The sequence below is a fragment of the Chrysemys picta genome, chromosome 3 (assembly GCF_011386835.1).
Source record: "Chrysemys picta bellii isolate R12L10 chromosome 3, ASM1138683v2, whole genome shotgun sequence".
NCBI classification, from domain to species: Eukaryota; Metazoa; Chordata; order Testudines; family Emydidae; genus Chrysemys; species Chrysemys picta.
In genome coordinates, this window is record NC_088793.1 from 163,853,533 (window position 1) to 163,872,806 (window position 19,274).

At 40.3% G+C, this 19,274-nt stretch overlaps 1 protein-coding gene across 1 annotated transcript in view; it reads left to right on the forward strand.

Moving 5' to 3' along the window:
* Positions 1-19,274, forward strand: part of USH2A (usherin) — a 584,327-nt gene that overhangs the window by 98,395 nt on the left and 466,658 nt on the right. The window contains exons 12-13 of the mRNA XM_065589441.1: positions 11,143-11,338; positions 14,803-15,444. Coding sequence (XP_065445513.1) covers positions 11,143-11,338; positions 14,803-15,444 — 838 coding nt within the window. The remainder of the gene's footprint in view (positions 1-11,142; positions 11,339-14,802; positions 15,445-19,274) is intronic.

Consider the following 19,274-nt stretch of genomic DNA (forward strand, 5'->3'; position numbering starts at 1 on the left):
AGGGAAAGGCAGTAAGGTCTAGAAGGCAACAGACCTTGGCTGCTGACTAGAGGGTCCCTGAGCTGGAAACCGGAGCAGAAGATGGGCCCAGGTTCCCCTGCCAACCACTGAAGGAGTGGCACCTATGGCAGCGAATGGGAAGATTGCCTAGGACTGCTGAAGGAAGACTGTGTTACCCTGGAAGGGGAAAATGTGTAGAGTGATCTGGCTGGGAGGCTGAGTCACGAAGAGGCAGCATCAGCTTGTGGAGAGATGGCGTGCAACTGCAGGAAGGGTGGTCGACCTGGTGAGCTATTCCCCAGAACAACCAGGAGGAGGTGCTACCCTAGTGGTCAGTGGAGCACCCTGTCACAGTACCTTTATTTACATTTTAAGGTACAGATTAAACATAAAAGCTGTATTTTGGCCTTGCAAACCACAGCTCTGCTGGTGGAAATTTGGAGGCGCAGCATACCCAGTGGCAGTGGCTGAGACACTTTGCTGTGGAGAGAATGTTTCAAGGGAGATAGATGCATGCAGGAGCCATTAGCTACACCCTTTTAAGGCATCTACCTGTGCCCACTCTTGACCAGCAATCAGTCTAGAAGAGATGTGGAGAAATCCACAACCCATTTAGAGTGTCAGGTGCCACTAGTAATGCTGTAACTTCTCCCTTGCACTCAGAAAGCCCAAAGTGCATTCTTTTAGGTGTCGTGTGAAGAGGGAGAATGAAGGAAGAAGTGGCTTCTATCTTCATTCTCCCAGCCTGCATGCACATGAGAGCTTTCAGGGTAAATCCCTACTATAGTATTTCCTATAACATCTGGAGTTGGAGATTCATCTCTTCTGCCCTCTCTCTGTCCCTCCCTTACCCCATAGCCATTTCCCTGGCTTGTTTTCATCTAACCCACTTTACAATCTGCTTACCTGTTCCAGCACATGCAGCAGTTTGCAATCCTTTCCCTGTTCCCATTGAAGTACAAGTATTGTACATCTCTTCTAGCCTTCCATATGTAACGGAATGGAAGAATTTTCCCTCTCACATTTATCTTCAATGATACTTGCTTCCAGGAAAATTTGGAAGTGCTGCAACAACCTCTACCCAGTCTCTGTTAATTTCCCTTCTCAAGTAAGGGAGTCAGGTGACCTTTTTTCTCCATTTTTGCTTATTTGTGACACCATGTAATAAGTGTGTCACATGCACTAGTCATGATAAGAGACTGCTTTTTATTACACATGCCAGGGCCAGGGTTACAAAAGCTTATATTCCTGTCACATTGTAGCGGTCAGTATCCAGTCCAGTGCCATATATTACAAGGTAACATTGGCAGAGTGATGTGGGAAAATTTCACTCCTTTTGCAAAGTTGTACCCGGAGGCCTGATCCTGCACCACGAAGTCAACGGGGGGAGGAGAGGGTGTTGCCTAGGCATGTTAATCTGGCTTTTCATGAGCATTAATTTCAGGTCAGAACAATTTTGGATAGGACCCTCAAGCAAAAATTTGAAGTTTGGTCTCCTTTCCACTATCATATTTTTTATCCCTCTTCCTTGTCCCTGTATCCCTTCTCTTCTATTATCATTGCCTCCCAGGTGCAGGCCTAAATTCTCAGTCACACTTGGGTTTATTTATGCAGCCAGTGAAGCGTAAGGGCCATTACTGTTACTAAGGCTTCAGGTCACCATCTCCATTTTGTCTCTGCCCCATCAACAGGTCACTAAATACACTTGCGTGCATGTACCCCAGTACTCTGTCAGACCTTTAGACACACACCACAATAACTTTGAGAGTTGCTGGTGCTCAGGACATTTGATATTAAGGCCACTTATTTAAGTGCCTAACTATAGACTTAAAAGCTTAACTTTAGGCACCCATTTTTGGAAACCTTGTTTATATGTATTTAATGACATCTTTTTCTTTAGTTTAAATTTAATCTCATTTAAATAAAATGTATGTCGGCTCCTAAGTGCCTAAACCACTTTTGAAAATGAGGTGCCATGACAGAGACCCTTTGGCAAAGGGTCCCCTCTTCTTTACAAACAACTCTTGTCTCAGACCTGACAAACTCATTAGATCAAACGTGTCTTTCCGGGTCTGTATCCATAAGTATCATGTAAGATATCTACAGAAAGCTCATAACATATCAAGATATATAATCATTGAGATGTATGTACAGTAATATTTAAGGACCAATGTAACTATATTGAAAGTATGCGTTATGGACTTGAGTAAATTTTGGTCACCGGGAGATAATATATTTCGGTAATGGCCCATTCAAGCAGGGGAGAGTTGTCACCCCAGCCTGGTTAGCCAGTGGTGTAATGCAAAGCTCGATTGTCTAGTCTTGCTCCATCCCAATACTTTCAATGGAAAACCATCCAAGGGAACAGCAAACAATTGAAAACACTTGGAGGGAAAAGGGGGACATTACAGCAGACAGGAGATCACCCTGTCTGTGAATAAAAGATTGATTCAGTATATGGGAGGGTGGAGTGAAGACCCTTTGGATTCTCTCACTGAGGAGACTTCTTGGGAAGTGGGGATATTATGAAAAACTGGACTCCTGGTTCCCATGAAGCCTGCCAGCTCTGCAACAGACTGAATGCTGGGCGGAAAACCTACTTTAATAGTTAGGAAAGGTAACTATGAATGTGTAGAGCCAGCTTTTGTGGGTTTATGATTTTTTTTGGCATTGTAATCATTTATTTCCACCACTCTCTCTTGTTTTTAGTTAACTTTCCTTTGTTAAGTAAACCTGCTTTTTATTTCTTATAAGTGCTCACAAGTGTGGTGTGGTTTACAGGAGCAGTGGTTTAAGGTGAAACTGGTAAATTAGAGGTACACTGCACCCTCGGGGGCAGAGGATTAGGGATTTCTCTAAGTAACCAGTGTCAGGAGCTGGATATCACAGGGGAATGCTTCAAAGCGGAGTTCCCCAGTGGTTGGTCCTGGGACCGGTTTTGTTCAACATCTTTATCAATGATCTGGATGATGGGATTAATTGCACCCTCAGCAAGTTCACAGATGACACTAAGCTGGAAGGAGAGGTAGATACGCTGGAGGGTAGGGATAGGGTCCAAAGTGACCTAGTCAAATTGGAGGATTGGGCCAAAAGAAATCTGATGAGGTTCAACAAGGACAAGTGCAGAGTCCTGCACTTAGGAAGGAAGAATCCTGTGCACTGCTACAGGCTGGGGACCAATTGGCTAAGCAGCAGTTCTGCAGAAAAGGACCTGGGGATTACAGTGGATGAGAAGCACTCATGAGTCAGCAGTGCGGATATGAGTCAGTTACCAAGAAAGCCAACGGCATATTGGGCTGTATGAGTAGGAGCATTACCAGCAGATCGAGGGAAGTGATTATTCCCCTCTATTTGGCACTGGTGAGGCCACATCTGGAGTATTGTGGCCAGTTTTGGTCCCCCCCACTACAGAAGGAGATAGACAAATTGGAGAGAGTTCAGCGGAGGGCAACAAAAATGATTAGGGGGCTGGGGCACATGACTTCTGAGGAGAGGCTGAGGGAACTGGAGTTATTTATTCTGCAGAAGAGAAGAGTGAGGGGGATTTGATAGCAGCCTTCAACTACCTGAAGGGGGGTTCCCAAAGAGGATGAAGCTAGGCTGTTCTGAGTGGTGGCAGATGACAGAACAAGAAGCAATGGACTCAAGTTGCAGTGGGGAAGGTCTACGTTGGATATTAGGAAACACTATTTCACTAGGAGGGTGGTAAGGCACTGGAATGGGTTACTTAGGGAGGTGGTGGACTCTCCATTCTTAGAGGTTTTTAAGGCCCGGCTTGACAAAGCCTTGGCTGGGATGATTTAGTTGGTATTGGTCCTGCTTTGAGCAGGGGATTGGACTAGATGACCTCCTGAGGTCCCTTCCAACCCTAATATTCTATGATTCAAAGGGACGTGGGGACTGTGGTTCACCTATTGTTAACCTGCAAGACAAAGATAGGGCTGGCACAGCCTAGAGAAGAGTGCTTGAGTGACTGAAATGCTGGAGGTGTTAGGGAGCTGATAGCCCGCTAGGCACAGGCAAGACCCCCTCACACTGGAGGCAGGGGGTAACAAAGTGACTCTCAGTCCTGGGTGCCCCGAGAACTGTCCCAGGCACTTTGGAAATTTTTATTGTAAATGATCTAAAAGATCTTTTCCGTCTTTAATTTTTATGATTCAGTGACTGTTTTGTCATAGTTTAAAACAATTAATGCTTGCATATTTTTTTAACTGAGCTAAAAAGAACAAATACAAGAATAGCACCATGTATAATTTTGCCATTCACTAAGCATTTGTAAAAATGGTATAATATAGTATGTTGAAATATTCCACAAGCACCTTTCACAAATTATGGCTCATAATTTCAGGGTGAAATATATCCAAGCAGCAAGAAAAATATTTCAAAAATTTACTACTTTGAGGACTCGTGATGGCTATTAATTCCCTTTAAAAGACATTCAAGTATGCAATGCTAAGAACTGTATATGGGGATTTCTTTACTGTATTGCTGTCTTGAGCATTCAAAGGATCAAGAGTAAATGTATTTCAGTTCTACTATATAGCAGACTTTAGAACTTTACCTTGCTGTATGTTCCTTAGAGATTGTTCAGGATACATTTTGGAGCACTTCTTCTGAACTATATACATTATTTAAAAGCACCATGAAAATCTAACTGATGGATAAGCCGCAGGGATTATTTAAAAATATATATGTATATAAATATTTTTGTCATAAACCAGTGTGACTTTTTCTTTTTCTTTAACATATTCAGGATATCTGACTAGTTTGATAAATAGCACCAATTTGAACAATTGAAACTAAAAGATGCATTATGATGTACATTATTCACCTCATATTTTTCCATCCATGACGTTCATGAATGGCAGAATCTCCCAAAATTCTGTGTTGTCATGGAAAAATTATCTTACAAAGGCAGCTTATTTTGGTATCCTCACTGTTTAGTTGTATCAGGTCCTAGGTGACCGAAGAGAACTTGTAAAGGAGTGATGTACAGGATGAAATAAAGAGGAAAAAGAAATGATGCAGAAATTAACCAATGCACAACCAAGACCAACTAAGGGAGAACATGTATCAAAACCATTAAAATTGCATAATATTTGATGCATTATTGAACATCGTGGGTTTTTAATTACACAAGGATCAAGCATTTTGATCTGACAAATCAAATGTTGAGGGAGTAAACAATATAAGATGGGAGGTTGATCTCTGCTAAGAGATGTTAGAGGCTGAGAAGATAACAGAAATTACTGGATACATCTTATATGAACTCTGGTTTAAAATGCACATGCATAGCAAGATTATTTTGAAAACTGGTATTCTCCAGTGGGTGGGGTATACTGGGGGAGAAGAGGACGAGAACATCCATTGAGATGAATAGGTCAGTTCACACCTCTGAGCTATTTTGTCTGTCAGTCTATATTCATTTCCTTGGCATGTTCCTGATTCATCTGAGAACATCTTATTGAAAGAATGAGCCATTTCACACCTCTGCACTCCTCCTAGGCTGGAGAAGGTTGTGCAGAGACCCTTCCCCCTACACTAACGCTGAAGTACGGTCTGGGACACCTCCCCCGCTTAATTCCCCCTTGCTGCCTTCAGCTGGTAGATATATGCCTCACAGCCTATCAGTTACCACTTGCCTTCCTCCCTATAGCCCTACCGGAGGCATGGAGAGGCCAGAAGAAGGGCAGAGCTCCTAACTGAGTGGCAGAGTTGTTTCCAAGGAACCTTTGGTGCCGCCTAATCACATCCCCTCACTACTAACATTCCTCAAAAACAAAGGAAATTCACTTCTGAGAAACGTTAACTCTGAGTTAAAGTTGACCAGCAGTGCCTCTCATCCTTCCAAAATATCAAACAGACCTATGCTTAAACCTCTGAAAACCAGGGAATAGAGTTAAGGCAAAACAAACTTGAATCTCTGAAAGCCAGGAAATATTGGGTACACACCAGCCCTCTACTTAACTCTACTTTCTTTGAGCAAAGCTCCCATATGACAGTAACACATTACCCATGGAGATGCTACAGAACACTCAAGTAGCAGACCACATTAAACATGGTACGACAAAATCCAACACCACTTTGCTTACAAAATTTGAGTTTAGATCAGGCATAGTGAATAGGCACTACCTACATCTGGCTTACACTCAAACACCAGACCTACTCCACACAAACCACCCTAGGCTTCCAAAATATTATCACCCATTCACTGTTGTTCTGTGGATTCCTTCTGAGATTCCTTCTGAGACATTGCCTTCACTTACTACTCACTTAGCGAAGGAGACCAGTGTCATACATGCCACTAGATTGCTGACCTTCCCCAAGGCAAAAAGAAACCTGATGCTCACATTTTTTAGTTTTTTCTCATGCTTACCCTTACTGAACTATTTCCAGAGGCTCTTCCCAGCTCCAGAGCGGCTGAGTTAAGGTTGTTTTGCAGGGCTGGTATAAACCTTAACTCTGTATTTACTGGTTTTCAGAGGCTTAAGTATAGATGCATTTGATGTTCTGGAAAGATAAGAGGCACTGTCAGGACATGGGTGTTCAGGCTTAATGGTCAGAGCCATTGGGGGTGGCCAGGCCTGGGGTTTAAAGCAGAGCTTTAGAGTCAAGAATCAGGACCACAGGACACTTGGGGTTGTAACTGAGATTAGAGCCAAAGGCAGAGAGAGGGATCAGAAACCGAATGCCAAAGGCAATGGGCTAGCAAAAGATGTGGTCAGGAAGTGGAGGGTCACAACCAGGGGTGTCATGGATGGGTAAGGGCAGGAGCAGGGTGGGGAGGTAGGCACAGGCTGGATGGCAGTAAGAGCAGGTGCAGGAAACAGGATTAAGCAGCTGCGGCATGGAACATGGTGAGCAGCCAGTGAGTGCTGGGTACCGTTGGGTCAAGCAGTAATTTAGCTCCACCAGTCAGGAAGTGCAGTCCATCCGATAGCCCCCGTCAGGGTCAGCTATGCTCGATATGTTGCTAGGAGACTGACACTGCTGGTCAGTCTTAACACAATTTTTGGGTAATGAATTATGCATTCAAGACAAATAGGGGCTAAAACAGATCTTTCATTGCTTTTTGAGGTGGTGGGGAGCAGAAAAGTATATTGTCATCTGATCTTTTCTTGGTAAGACGCAATCAGAACACTTAAAGATGTTTTAAAAATACATGGAAATTTGCAATAGTGCCTTCTCAATCAAACTGGAGGCTTGTCTTATCTACAAACATGTCTTCTCTCTTCTCCTGTTTCAAAACCTTACAAATCAGGGTGGGAGACAGTATGTCAGTGGGTGACAATAGAGACCTTCTGCAGGGACATACCCATACTTCTGACCCCATAATACCCAACTGATGAGGTTTCCTCTACTGTTAAATATGTTCATTCAAAATCCCAGTTTCTATTACCTCTTGTTTAGCTACTGAGATAGATTATTACTGTTTTAACTGGTTTCCTAGCTTTAATCTCCTGTATTGATTACAAAGTGGATAACTTTGAAAGGTAGTGCCACAGTTGGAGGAAGAGATCTTTATAATGTGGTCTCTAGTGGATCGTATTGACTGGTCTAGAGATGGCTGAACATTAGGTGTAATTTAAGTTAATATTCCCTTTCTTGGAGAGCCTGTATTTACTGTTTTGTACTCTCTCTCCTTGCTAAAGGTGAGTTCTTGAGTGTACGTTTTCTGCCCTGAAATTTGAGAGCACTGCGTCACCTCTTGGCACTTCGTACTACCTGGCACATCAATGACACTTAAATCTTGTCAGTGGTACTGGTGCTCCTTCCCATTCCTGCCACTCACTACCCTGGACATTTCACTAGTCTGCATGAGACTCCTCTGTAATTGATACAACTTGAGGAGGTTTTGCTGTACATTTATTTCATGCAGTATCCTTGATTTCTAATCATGTTGTGTTTTTTTTCCCCTGTAAAATTTGGTAATCCACAATAGGTGTCTCTGTCATCAATACAAAGAGGTTCTACTGTATAATATAATGCAAGATTTTCTTTTGGAATGTGCTTGGATATAACCTTCAGGCACAATTTTTGCATCCAATATTTACTATCAGGCCTAGAGATGCTGTATTTTCTCTCACTCAGGTTAATGATCCTTAGATCTACACTGTACAGATTGGAGCATCCAAATAAATAGAAAGTATATTTTATATGGAATATTTTTGTAGCTTTGACCCAGCTACCTCAACCCTTTGCTCTGGTTTGGCCTCGGTTTTGGGGTAAAAAACCAGAAAGACCTTGGTCAAAGAAGTTTTGAATTTCAGTGGAGAGCATTACAAGAGGAATGTTAATGTTTTAGAACATTTTGTTTCTCCAGTTTGAGCCAAATCCTGCTTTCTTCACTCACGTGAGTATTCACATAGACGTAAATACAACTGCATGTGTGGGTGAAGCAAATAGCTTTGGCCCTATGCAGTTAGTTAATCCTTCCTGAATGTCCAGGCAATGGTGAATCAATTCTACAATGTTGGCAAATTATGGCAACAGTCTGATTCTTCTCTTATGGTGTAAATCTGGAGTAACTCTATTGTAATCAATTTTTAACAAGGGGACAGTTAGTTCCATAGTATCCAGAAATTATCCCATCCCACTCACATGGGGTATTTAGCTTTATTTTGGGTTAAGTCCTGCAATCTTTATTCCATTCTCATTTAGCCCGTACTCCCGTTGTAGTAAATAGAAGCATTGTCTGAACAAAAATGACAGGGTTTCACCTTTAGAAATTATACACTATTTTGTAATAGCTGCAGATCAGATGGTACTATCTGTTTTTAAGCAGAAATTCCCATTTGTAGAATAGGGTCTTGTATTTGTCACAGGGTAGCTGGTTCCTGTGCACAGACTAAGCCTGGCTCCCCTGGACTGGAGCAGACGAGTCCAATCCAGCCAATTCAAGAGGGCTGGGCTACACCTGAGCCTACAAAGGGCTGTTAGTGGGCAGTTGGGGGATGGACTGAGACAGGTAGTGCCATGGGGAGGGAAAGCCACAACAGAGTCCTGGAACAGTCAAAGAACTATGATATGATTGGAATAACAGCGACTCGGGGGGGAAAGTCACATGTCTGGAGCACTGTCATGGATGGGTATAAACTGTTCAGGAGGGAGAGAAAAGGTGAAGGAGTTGCACTGTATGTAAGAGAGCAGCATGATTGCTCAGAGCTCCAGTATGAAACCGGAGAAAAGCCTGTTGAGAGTCTTTGGGTTAAGTTTAGAGGCGAGAGCAACAAGGGTGATGTCATGGTGGGCATCTGCTACAGACCACCAGACCAGGAGGAAGAGGTAGATAAGTCTTTCTTTGGACAACTAACAGAAGTTTCCAGATCATAGGCCCTGGTTCTCATAGGGGACTTTAATCACCCTGACATCTGTTGGGAGAGCAATACAGCAGTACACAGACAATCCAGGAAGTTTTTGGAGAGTGTTGGGGACAACTTCCTGGTGTAAATGCTGGAGAAACCAACTAGAGGCCATGCTCCTCTTGACCTGCTGCTTACAAACAGGGAAGAATTGGTAGGAGAAGTAGAAGTGGGTGACAAGCTCTGCAGCAGTGACCATGAGATGGTCGAGTTCAGGATCCTGACAAAGGAAGAAAGGAGAGCAGCAGAATATGAGCCCTGGACTTCAGAAAAGCAGATTTTGACTCCCTCAGGGAACTGATGGGCAGGATCCCCTGGGAGGCTAATATGAGGGGGAAAGGAGTCCAGGAGAGCTGGCTGTATTTTAAAGAAGCCTTATTGAGGGCTCAGGAACAAACCATCCCGATGTCCAGGAAGAATAGCCAATATGGCAGGCGACCGCATGGCTTAACAGAGAAATCTTCTGAGAGCTTAAACACAAAAAGGAAGTTTACAATAAATGGAAACTTGGACAGATGATTAGGGAAGAGTATAAAAATATTGCTTTAGCATGTAGGGGTGTAATCAGGAAGGCCAAAGCACAATTGGAGTTGCAGCTAGCAAAGGATGTGAAGGGTAACCAGAAGGGTTTCTACAGGTATGTTAGCAACAAGAAAGTGGTCAGGGAAAGTGTGGGACCCTTACTGAATGGGGAAGGCAGCCTAGTGACAGATGATGTGGAAAAAGCTGAAGTACTCAGAGAAATTGGAGAGAGTCCAGGAGAGAGCAACGGAAATGATTAGGGGGCTGGGGCACATGACTTACGAGGAGAGACTGAGGGAATTGGGCTTATTTAAACAGCAGAAGAGAAGATTGAGGGGGGATTTGATAGCAGCCTTCAATTACCTGAAGGGGGGTTCCAAAGAGGATGGAGCTAGGCTGTTCTCAGTGTGGCAGATGACAGAAAGCAATGGTCTCAAGTTGCAGTGGGGGAGGAGTAGGTTGGATATTAGGAAAAACTATTTCACTAGGAGGGTGGTGAAGCACTGGAATGGGTTATCTAGGGAGGTGGTGGAATCTCCATACTTAGAGGTTTTTAAGGCCCGGCTTGACAAAGCCCTGGCTGGGATTATTTAGTTGGGGTTGATCCTGCTTTGAGCAGGGGGTTGGACTAGATGACCTCCTGAGGTCTCTTCCAACCCTAATCTTCTACCGGTATGATTCTATGAAAGGAGCTGGCTCCTATGATAGGTCCATGGAGGAAGGGGCAGGGGCTCAGGGAAGTAGCCATGGAGCTGGTGCTCCAGAAAGGGAGCAGAGCTGACAGAAATTGGGAAGCTGCCAGGGGCAGGAGTGCCAGAGACCCCTGGGAGGAGTGTCCCTGAAGTCTGAGGCTAAGGAAGTTAAGACTGTTTTTCTGTTTGTTTGCTAACCTCCTTGCAAAGAATAGGCATGGCAGAGGATGCTTTGGAGCTGGGGAAAAGCGTGGCCTGGTGACAGTTCTCCTTCATGGTTTTCAATATTTAGATTATGAATACATCTGTGTTTAACTTTTAATTTTTTGCATCCTACAAAAAGTTCTTTGATTTAATTTAATTTAATTATTATATTTATGCTTGTTTAATATTTTAGTTTTTCTTCTCAGTAAGTAAAATAATACATGTATTTCACAGACCTATTTTTTCCTTTTCCATTTAAAGTTTTCTCTCTCTCCCCCATACCCTCCCCCATACCCTGCTAATGAGTGTATCATCTAAAAATAGATACGTTCATCATTCAATAATATTTTGTATCTTTCTAGATTGGAGGCCAATGTAATTGTAAGAGACATGTGTCTGGCAGACAGTGCAATCAGTGCCAGGAAGGATTCTACAATCTACAACAGTCAGACCCTGATGGCTGCAGTCCCTGTAACTGTAATACCTCTGGGACAGTCAATGGAGATATTACCTGTCACCAAAATTCAGGCCAGTGCAAGTGCAAAGCAAATGTTATTGGTATGTGTAATGTAAGAGTTTTCAGCCATACTTCTTATCTGCTAGAAATAAAACATTTGATTTCTAAACTGAAAAATACAGTACATTTCTTTTGCTGAAGGCAGATTAAAAAAACGGAATGAAATTAACGGTCTAAAAATTATTAATTTAATAATTCTATCAAACTATAGTTTGAAGCTTAGTTTAATCAACCCTTTAGAAGTCTCTTTATTCCATAGCTGCATTGGCTCACATAGCTCCATACTAATAACTCACAGAAATAATATTAATTTGCTTACCACATAGATGTTTCTTTTAGGAAATTAGCACTTTTTCAAAATGTTTTATACTTAATGAGTTCTAAGCAAATCGTTTCCATGCTAGTTTTCTTAATAGACCAAAATAAATGGATTTTTTCCCCCTCAAAATATTCTGTGCTACAGGGTCCTTTGTGATAAATCTTTCCATTTTTTTCTATTGTATTTCTTTGAACTGTTCCTATGAAATGCAAAATAAGTCAACATTATTCCACAGATCATGAACATTGCTAGGGTTAGTTATCAAGGGCCACATAATTTTAATTTTGTAATTCAATGCCAAGCTGATTATAATAAACTGCTACCTTCTGTGTTATTTATCATTTTTTTTACAAGACGTGCTTTTTTGTTTGTTACTCCCACAGGTATTTTTCAGAAATTAGATTTGATTATAGCAATTTATTACTTCCAGCATATTTGAGGGGAGCCACAGCCACATAAGGACAAAATTTATCAAGTGCCCAAAATACACAGTGTACATAATACACTTTGAAATATTGATGTATGGGAATATTATGCAAGGAGAATTTCCTGATAAAGTGAGCCCTGCATGGTAACTGTACGTGTCTCAGGCCATACATACGGCTCAAAAAAAAACCTATACCAATTTATCATTCAAACTATTGGTAATCTGTATTTTCTGAACCAACTGTGATCATATGTTGATACTAAAAATACCTTTCAAAGTTCAGATCTTAGGTAATTCATATTTACTAAATTGTGAACAACTGCTTCTTCCAGACTTCTAAATTTCTGTTAGTGTCCACCCATATCTTTGTAAGAGAGAAATATGATAGCTGTGAGGTTAAAGTGAATGCCCGAAAAAGCTGAATTGTGAATTTTTATTAAGTTATTATTCTTTGTTCTTGTGGCTGGAATTTCTAAAACAAGCCAATAAATAAATAAATACATGAAAATGCTCCTCTAAAAGGATCTAATCCTGGGTAATTCTGAGTTTCCTTCATATGGAGTGCTGAGTGCCTTTAACTCCTGTTGTCTACAGTGGGGATTAAAGGCATGGTCAACATCCCTCAGGAGGTGTTCAGGATCCTCGCAGGATCAAACAATCCTGATTTTTTCAGTGTAAACAGTTAATGCATCTTAAAATTGAATTTCCTGAATTAAATAAAATAGGAGTTTTCTAACAATTCTGTATTATATTTTTTTCATATACATTTCGGACCTGATTTTGGATTCTTTGTATATTCGCAAGCTTGCTTTGACGTCAGTGTGAAATGGCATGTGCAAGGATTGCAGGATCTGACCCTTGCTTACTTAAATTATTTCAAACCTTTTACACTATCTATGAAAATATTTGGGATGATTTTTCTCTTCACTTAAAAAACAATCTATGGGGGGTGGAGGAGAGGAAGATGCATAAAGCCCAATCCTGTAAACATGTATGTACATGCTTATCTTTAAGCACCGTTGTCTCGTTGACTTCAGTGAGATTACTTGTGCTTAAAGTTAAGCACGTCAGTAGGATTGTTTACACAACTAACTGTAAATACTCTGCTTTCCCTTGTTACCATGTGTAAATAAGTGTTATTTACCAGTCCCTGTGCGGTGAACTTTTATAAAGAAAAGCTACCTCTTTAAAATGTAGGTTGAATTATTTTTTTTAAACTTGGTTTACAAGTAACCTCAGTCTATTGTCATTTTGTCTAAAGAAATGTGATAACAGAAAATGTAACTGTGTACTGCAATGTTATGGAATGGGAACTGTTAGAGTTAACACAACTGTTAAATCTTACTAATGATTCTATCACCAGTAAAATACATTAGCACCAATAATTTTATTAAAGTAGGTCATTCATCTAGAATAAAAAGGTAGAAGAATGTGAATTAAATGCCAAGCGTGCTAACTCCCCTGTACTTGTTAACATTGAATGTGATGCCCTGTAGGCCTTCCTCAGTATCGTTAGGAATAGATTACCTGTCAGGAATATGTATGGCATATTCAAATAAGCACTGCGCATATTTTTAAAACTGATATGATATGAATCCATGTAGACCAATTTTAATAGTTCAAAATGAGTCATAATTCTTGTTAACAATACAGTTATTTTTAAAATTTGCAGCAATAGTGGGCCTTTTTTATTTTCCTTATTGAAATTAAATGATATGCCTTAGGTGAGCCATTCATCACTGTTAAAGGAACTTGCCTTCTGTTGGAGTTCTCGAGTTTTTATCCATGTATATAATGCATTTCCTACCATTTCAAGAGATGCTTTTCTACATATGAGTTTCTAAATGTATTATATTTATGCATTTTTTTAAAAGAATGGAAATATTTTGTTCGTACCTGAGTTTTTTTTTTTTTTACTGGATGCCACAATTAAACCATGGTATCATAGTGAAAGATTTTCCCACTGAAAAATAACACACATACACATGTGAGTTAGCATTTCTCAAATAATAATTTACTTTGCTTTCTTGTGAGGTAAATGTTATAAACTAAAATTCAGCTGCAACCCCTGAGGCAGGGATAAAGCAATGAATTTGAAAACAAAACTAACAGAGCTACAGGATGAAGTATGAAAAAAAAATAATTTCTAATATATTGTAAGTATTAACTGAATCATACATTTAGACAAAAGCATTATTTCATCTTGGATTATGGAAAACATTTTCTGTATCCCATAAAGACTCCTAATAAACTCTGGTATATACGTGTAATCAATATTAAAATTGAATTATGATGAGTAAAACTCATAGAAATTAGTCTAATTTGCAGTGTTTATGTATATGTCATCAAAATGAGTTGACAGCCCTCAGCACAACTTCTGCCCATCCGTTTTGTATCATCTCTTGTAGTTAAGAAGATAGGCCATGTAACAAGTGGTCACCTACATCACATTTAGTTTTTGCCAGAGATTTTAAAATGTGCTTGAGATGAAAATAAATCTATCTAAAAAGCTGTTAATGAAAACCAACAAAAACCCTACTATTTCTTAAATATAAACATACAAAAAATAGCTGTTACATTAGCTCCTGCTGTTTTCTGTAGTTTTGTGCAGCCACCTCGTTGCTGCTGCTATTAAAAATTGTGCTGGGAAAGAACTTTTTTTAAAAAAGCTAAAATATATAGTTTGTATTGAATTTCTGTTGATTGCATTGACTGTCCCCCCCCCTCCTCCTTTTATTAATAACTTTTTCTCTCTTCAGGCCTCAAGTGTGATCGTTGTAATTTTGGATTTAAAATCAGCAGAAATTTTAATGAACGTGGATGTGGGCCTTGTCTGTGCAATATCTATGGCTCACTGAACCAATTCTGCAACCCTTTTACTGGGCAGTGCAATTGTAAAGAAGACACCAAAGGGCTTCAGTGTGACTCCTGCATGGACAACTTCTTTGGGCTGGATGCTACTGGCTGTAAGACTTGTGACTGTAATGTCGCAGGATCACTTTCTGGAATGGTTTGCAACTCTACCACAGGGCAATGTGTATGTAAACCTAATACTGGAGGAAGACAATGCAGTGAATGCTTAGATGGGTATTACAAAGTACAACAAAATAATTCCTTAGCCTGTCTGCCATGTAATTGTGATAATGCTGGTACAGTAAATGGCTCTCTGTTGTGTGACAAATCAACAGGACAGTGTCCTTGCAAAGCTGGTGTAACTGGGCTTCAGTGCAATCAGTGTGTGCCTCATATGTATAATCTTACCATTAGCAACCTTCTCGGCTGCCAGATTTGTGACTGTGACTCCTTGGGGACATTAGCAGGAACAGTTTGCGACCAGATTAGTGGACAATGTGTGTGCCTGCCTAATCGTCAAGGAAGAAGGTGTAATCAGTGTGAATCAGGTAAGGAAATAGGAAGAAAATTGCTTGTTACACTCTGCAGTATTCCAAAATCAGAAATGTCTTTTCCATTATTATACTGATCTTTTTTGATAGGGCTTTAGTCCTGATTCATCTCCAATTTATACAAGTTTGTTTTCCATACTTGTACATCTCCATAGACGTAAATAAAGTTACTCCTGCTTTGACTGGTGATTTGTTATAGGAATTGCAGCAAATGGGGGTCTTGAGGAAGTAATTGAAAGATAGTTTCCTCAAAGATCAGTTCAGGAAGGGTCTTCCATGCATGAGTGGTTAGTATGGGGGAGGTTGTGGAGACATCTGTGGGAACAGCTTAGGAAGGCTGGCAAAACAAATTGTCCTATAAGTGCATGTGATTGCACCATCATGTTGGGGATATGCAGGTTCTCACAAGGGCTAAGCAAGGATTGGCCTTATAAGCAGCTGAAAATGCAATTGGTACGTCACAGAACATTGAAACAATTAAGGAATTTCATTCCACATTACTGTAAATGGAGTTTATATCTGAGTTCATGATAGTGGGTAGCATTATAATTATCTTTTTATTAATTTTTAGAAAACAGGTGAATATAATGAAACCCCATGTATTATTAACCTAATCTGTGTTAAAGAGAGAGATTTAGTTCAAGTTAAATTTATAAGCAGTTTGTTAAAGTAGCACTGCACATTAGAAGGTACATTAGAGCCTCATTGGTTTTAATATGCCATTCAATAACTTGAACATAGGTTAAAAATGCAGCTTAACCTCCATTAGTATTTTTTTACATTAATTTAAATTATTTTAGGTACGTATACTAATAAATATAGCAGTATTGTGGGTTTTTTTCATTCCTTCCCCAGTTCTATCTGACCTGCTGACACTCTACAGCAGGCACTTAATCAGAGAGCAGGCTGGGGCTAGGTGGAGGAGTGATGTCAAGGCTTCCTGAGCCAGTGACCCACCCTTGTCCTTGAAAAGTGAAGGCAAGGGTTTATGTAGCTCTATAATGGTTTAAAAATGTCTAATTGATAGTATGAACAGAATAGCATGTGGAATAACCTACATGGCACACAAGGGAATATTTTCACATACTTGTTTGTGTTTAAAAAAAATCTTGGTATGAGAAAGTAATTTGTCTTGTTTTACTAAGAAGTATATACAAATGTGTAAGTGATTAGCATTGAATTTACTGCTTTATAGATTAGTTTGATTTCTTAACATTGTAAGGGCCCCATCTTGTACTCCTTGTATTAAATAGGAGTTTTGTGTTGACTTCAGTGGTTTGGACCCTAATAATATCACCTAGCCTAGGTCTTGTATTGTTCTTTTCATCAGTAGATCTCAAAGCACTTTACAAAGCAAGCCAATATCATATCCCCATTTTACAGATGGGAAAACTGAGTCACAGAACAGTGAAATAACTTACCTCAGGTCACCCAGCAGGCCAGTGGTAGACCTGGGAATAGAACCCAGATGAACCAGAGTCCCAGACCAATGCACTGTTTCCTGGACCACATGATAGATGCTGATATCAGCATACATTCAAAGGAGGGAGGAGAAATTATGATGATGTACAATAGTAACCCGAAAAAGATCTTTGAGGTGTCAGTATTAGATTATCACTGTTGTAATAATGAGGGGATTTTTAAGGTGGAGAGGGTAAGAAGACAGGAAGGAATACATACCAGTGAATGAATCACTTTGGATGATTGAACTTAATCTTGCAGTTTCTAGATCAGCTACTTAAAAAAAACCCTGAGAAACCCAAATCTGCTAAAACAACATACTAGCCCTGTATTTAATAAGTATAACACAGTGAGTTATAATAAGAATACCCAGCTCTAAAGAGTATGCATTCTTTAAAATATTATTTGTTTACAAACTGATCTGATGATAATAGTGGTCTTAAATTATGGAACTATGGAGCAATTTAATCAGTTTCAAATAACCAAACCGTGTCCTTTGGCTTTGCCTTAGGCCAAAGACAACAAAATGTACTGCAAGCATATCTGTAGCCATCACAGACTAATTAAAAGCATGTAATTAATTAGGTAAAAATGGCAACCATAAAAATATATTAAGGGTAGTTTAGATTGATGGGACAATGCACCTATTTTAACTCAGTTTCCTAAATAAATTTACTCTGTGATTTATAGCATAAACTCAAGTAGTTTAAGTGTTCTCATTTCCCAGTGTATTTCCTTAAAATAAATTCAAGTAAGAGACCTAAAATTAGCCACAAAAAGATAGATATTTGCACTCTAACTTTCAAAAAATCTTTCACTTTGATGGGATTCAAAATGTCAACACATCCTCATGCCTTCTTGTCCTGTTTTCCCTCCCCATGGAGAAAAGTGATTAATTATCTATGTTTCATGGAGGAAGGGGAGAACTGGGGAAACCTCAGGTCTCCTGGTTTGTTGTTGATTTATAAATCATCGTTTTCTTGCATAGATTTTTATTTTTGAATGAAAAAATATTGAAATTAAATATAACTTGAGGGAGGCACTGTTCACTCAGTTATTTTAATTAGTGATGTATGGAAAGCAGGAACAACCCTTTTTAAAAGAAGAAAACCCCTTTTTACTTCACACGTGAACTTAATGCCTATGAGAGGCAGTGGATTTACAGCTCTGAAGAATTAAAGCCTCTAGCCACAAAACAGGCAAGTAATATATGCCCTGGACCTGTCTTCACCCACTGTCAGCACATTTCCCTGCCACCCTGACCTGGATGGGCAACCTCTCCACAACCATTCAGGCCTTAGCACCTGTGCTGAGCAGAGTCCTTGCAACAGGAAGGCATTTAGGAGTTTCTCGCTAACCAAAGACCACAACTTTCCATGCAGCCACTCAGGGCAGGTCTACACCACTGCTTATGTCGATATAATTTATGTTACTCGGGGGTGTGAAAAAACCACCCCCCTGAGCGATGCAAATTACAGCAACGTAAGCACTGTCCTCACTGACATTATGTCAGTGGGAGAACGTCTCCCTCTGACAACATCAGTGAGGATAGTGCTTACGTTGCTGTAATTTGACATAGCTTCCACCTCTTGCCAACAGGAGAACTTTCTCACGTCAGCATAGAGCGTCTTCACTGGATGCATCAGAGCAGCTGCACCAATGTTGCGCTTCTAATGTAGACTAGCCCTCAGACTTTGACTTGAGATAAAATTTTCAGCCGTGCCAATGACACATTTTCAAAAGTGCCTAAGTAACTTTAGGAGCCTCTCTCACATTTGAAATGGGACTTCAGTCCTAAGTCGCTGGAACTAGACACTGCAGCTAGTTTGGAGAAAACTGACTATAAATCCCAAGCAGCCATTTCTTAAAGCCTCTCCTCAAAACTACTGTTTCTGGTTAGCAACAGATGGATGAATGCCATGAGATGCTACACAAGACTACTAGGAGACTAATGGATTCTGCATATTACAAATGTTTTGGGCAATTAGTGGGCTGTTACAGTCTCTCAAGACTAGATATCAGGGAACATTGGATAGAGAGAACCTCCTGATGCAAGGTAGGACTGAAAGGGGATGATGCAATTCACTGGGGCTAGAGGTCCCCCAGCTGTTGATATGTTGAGGGATTAAAAAAAAAAAAACTTCCTTCATTATTGTATTTTTTCCTCATTCTCTGTCCCTCCCCTTCCCATCTCCCCATCCCACAATTAATAGTCATTGCATTAGTGGAAGGGGAGAGCATCTCAGTGAGATCCCTTCCTACCTTGCCATTGCAACTGACGAGCATATACAGTGTGCCATGGTTAGGTGCTGCCACTAGTAGCACAGACAGGGATCTATTCTGCTCCCGCTGTGCGGTGAAGCAAA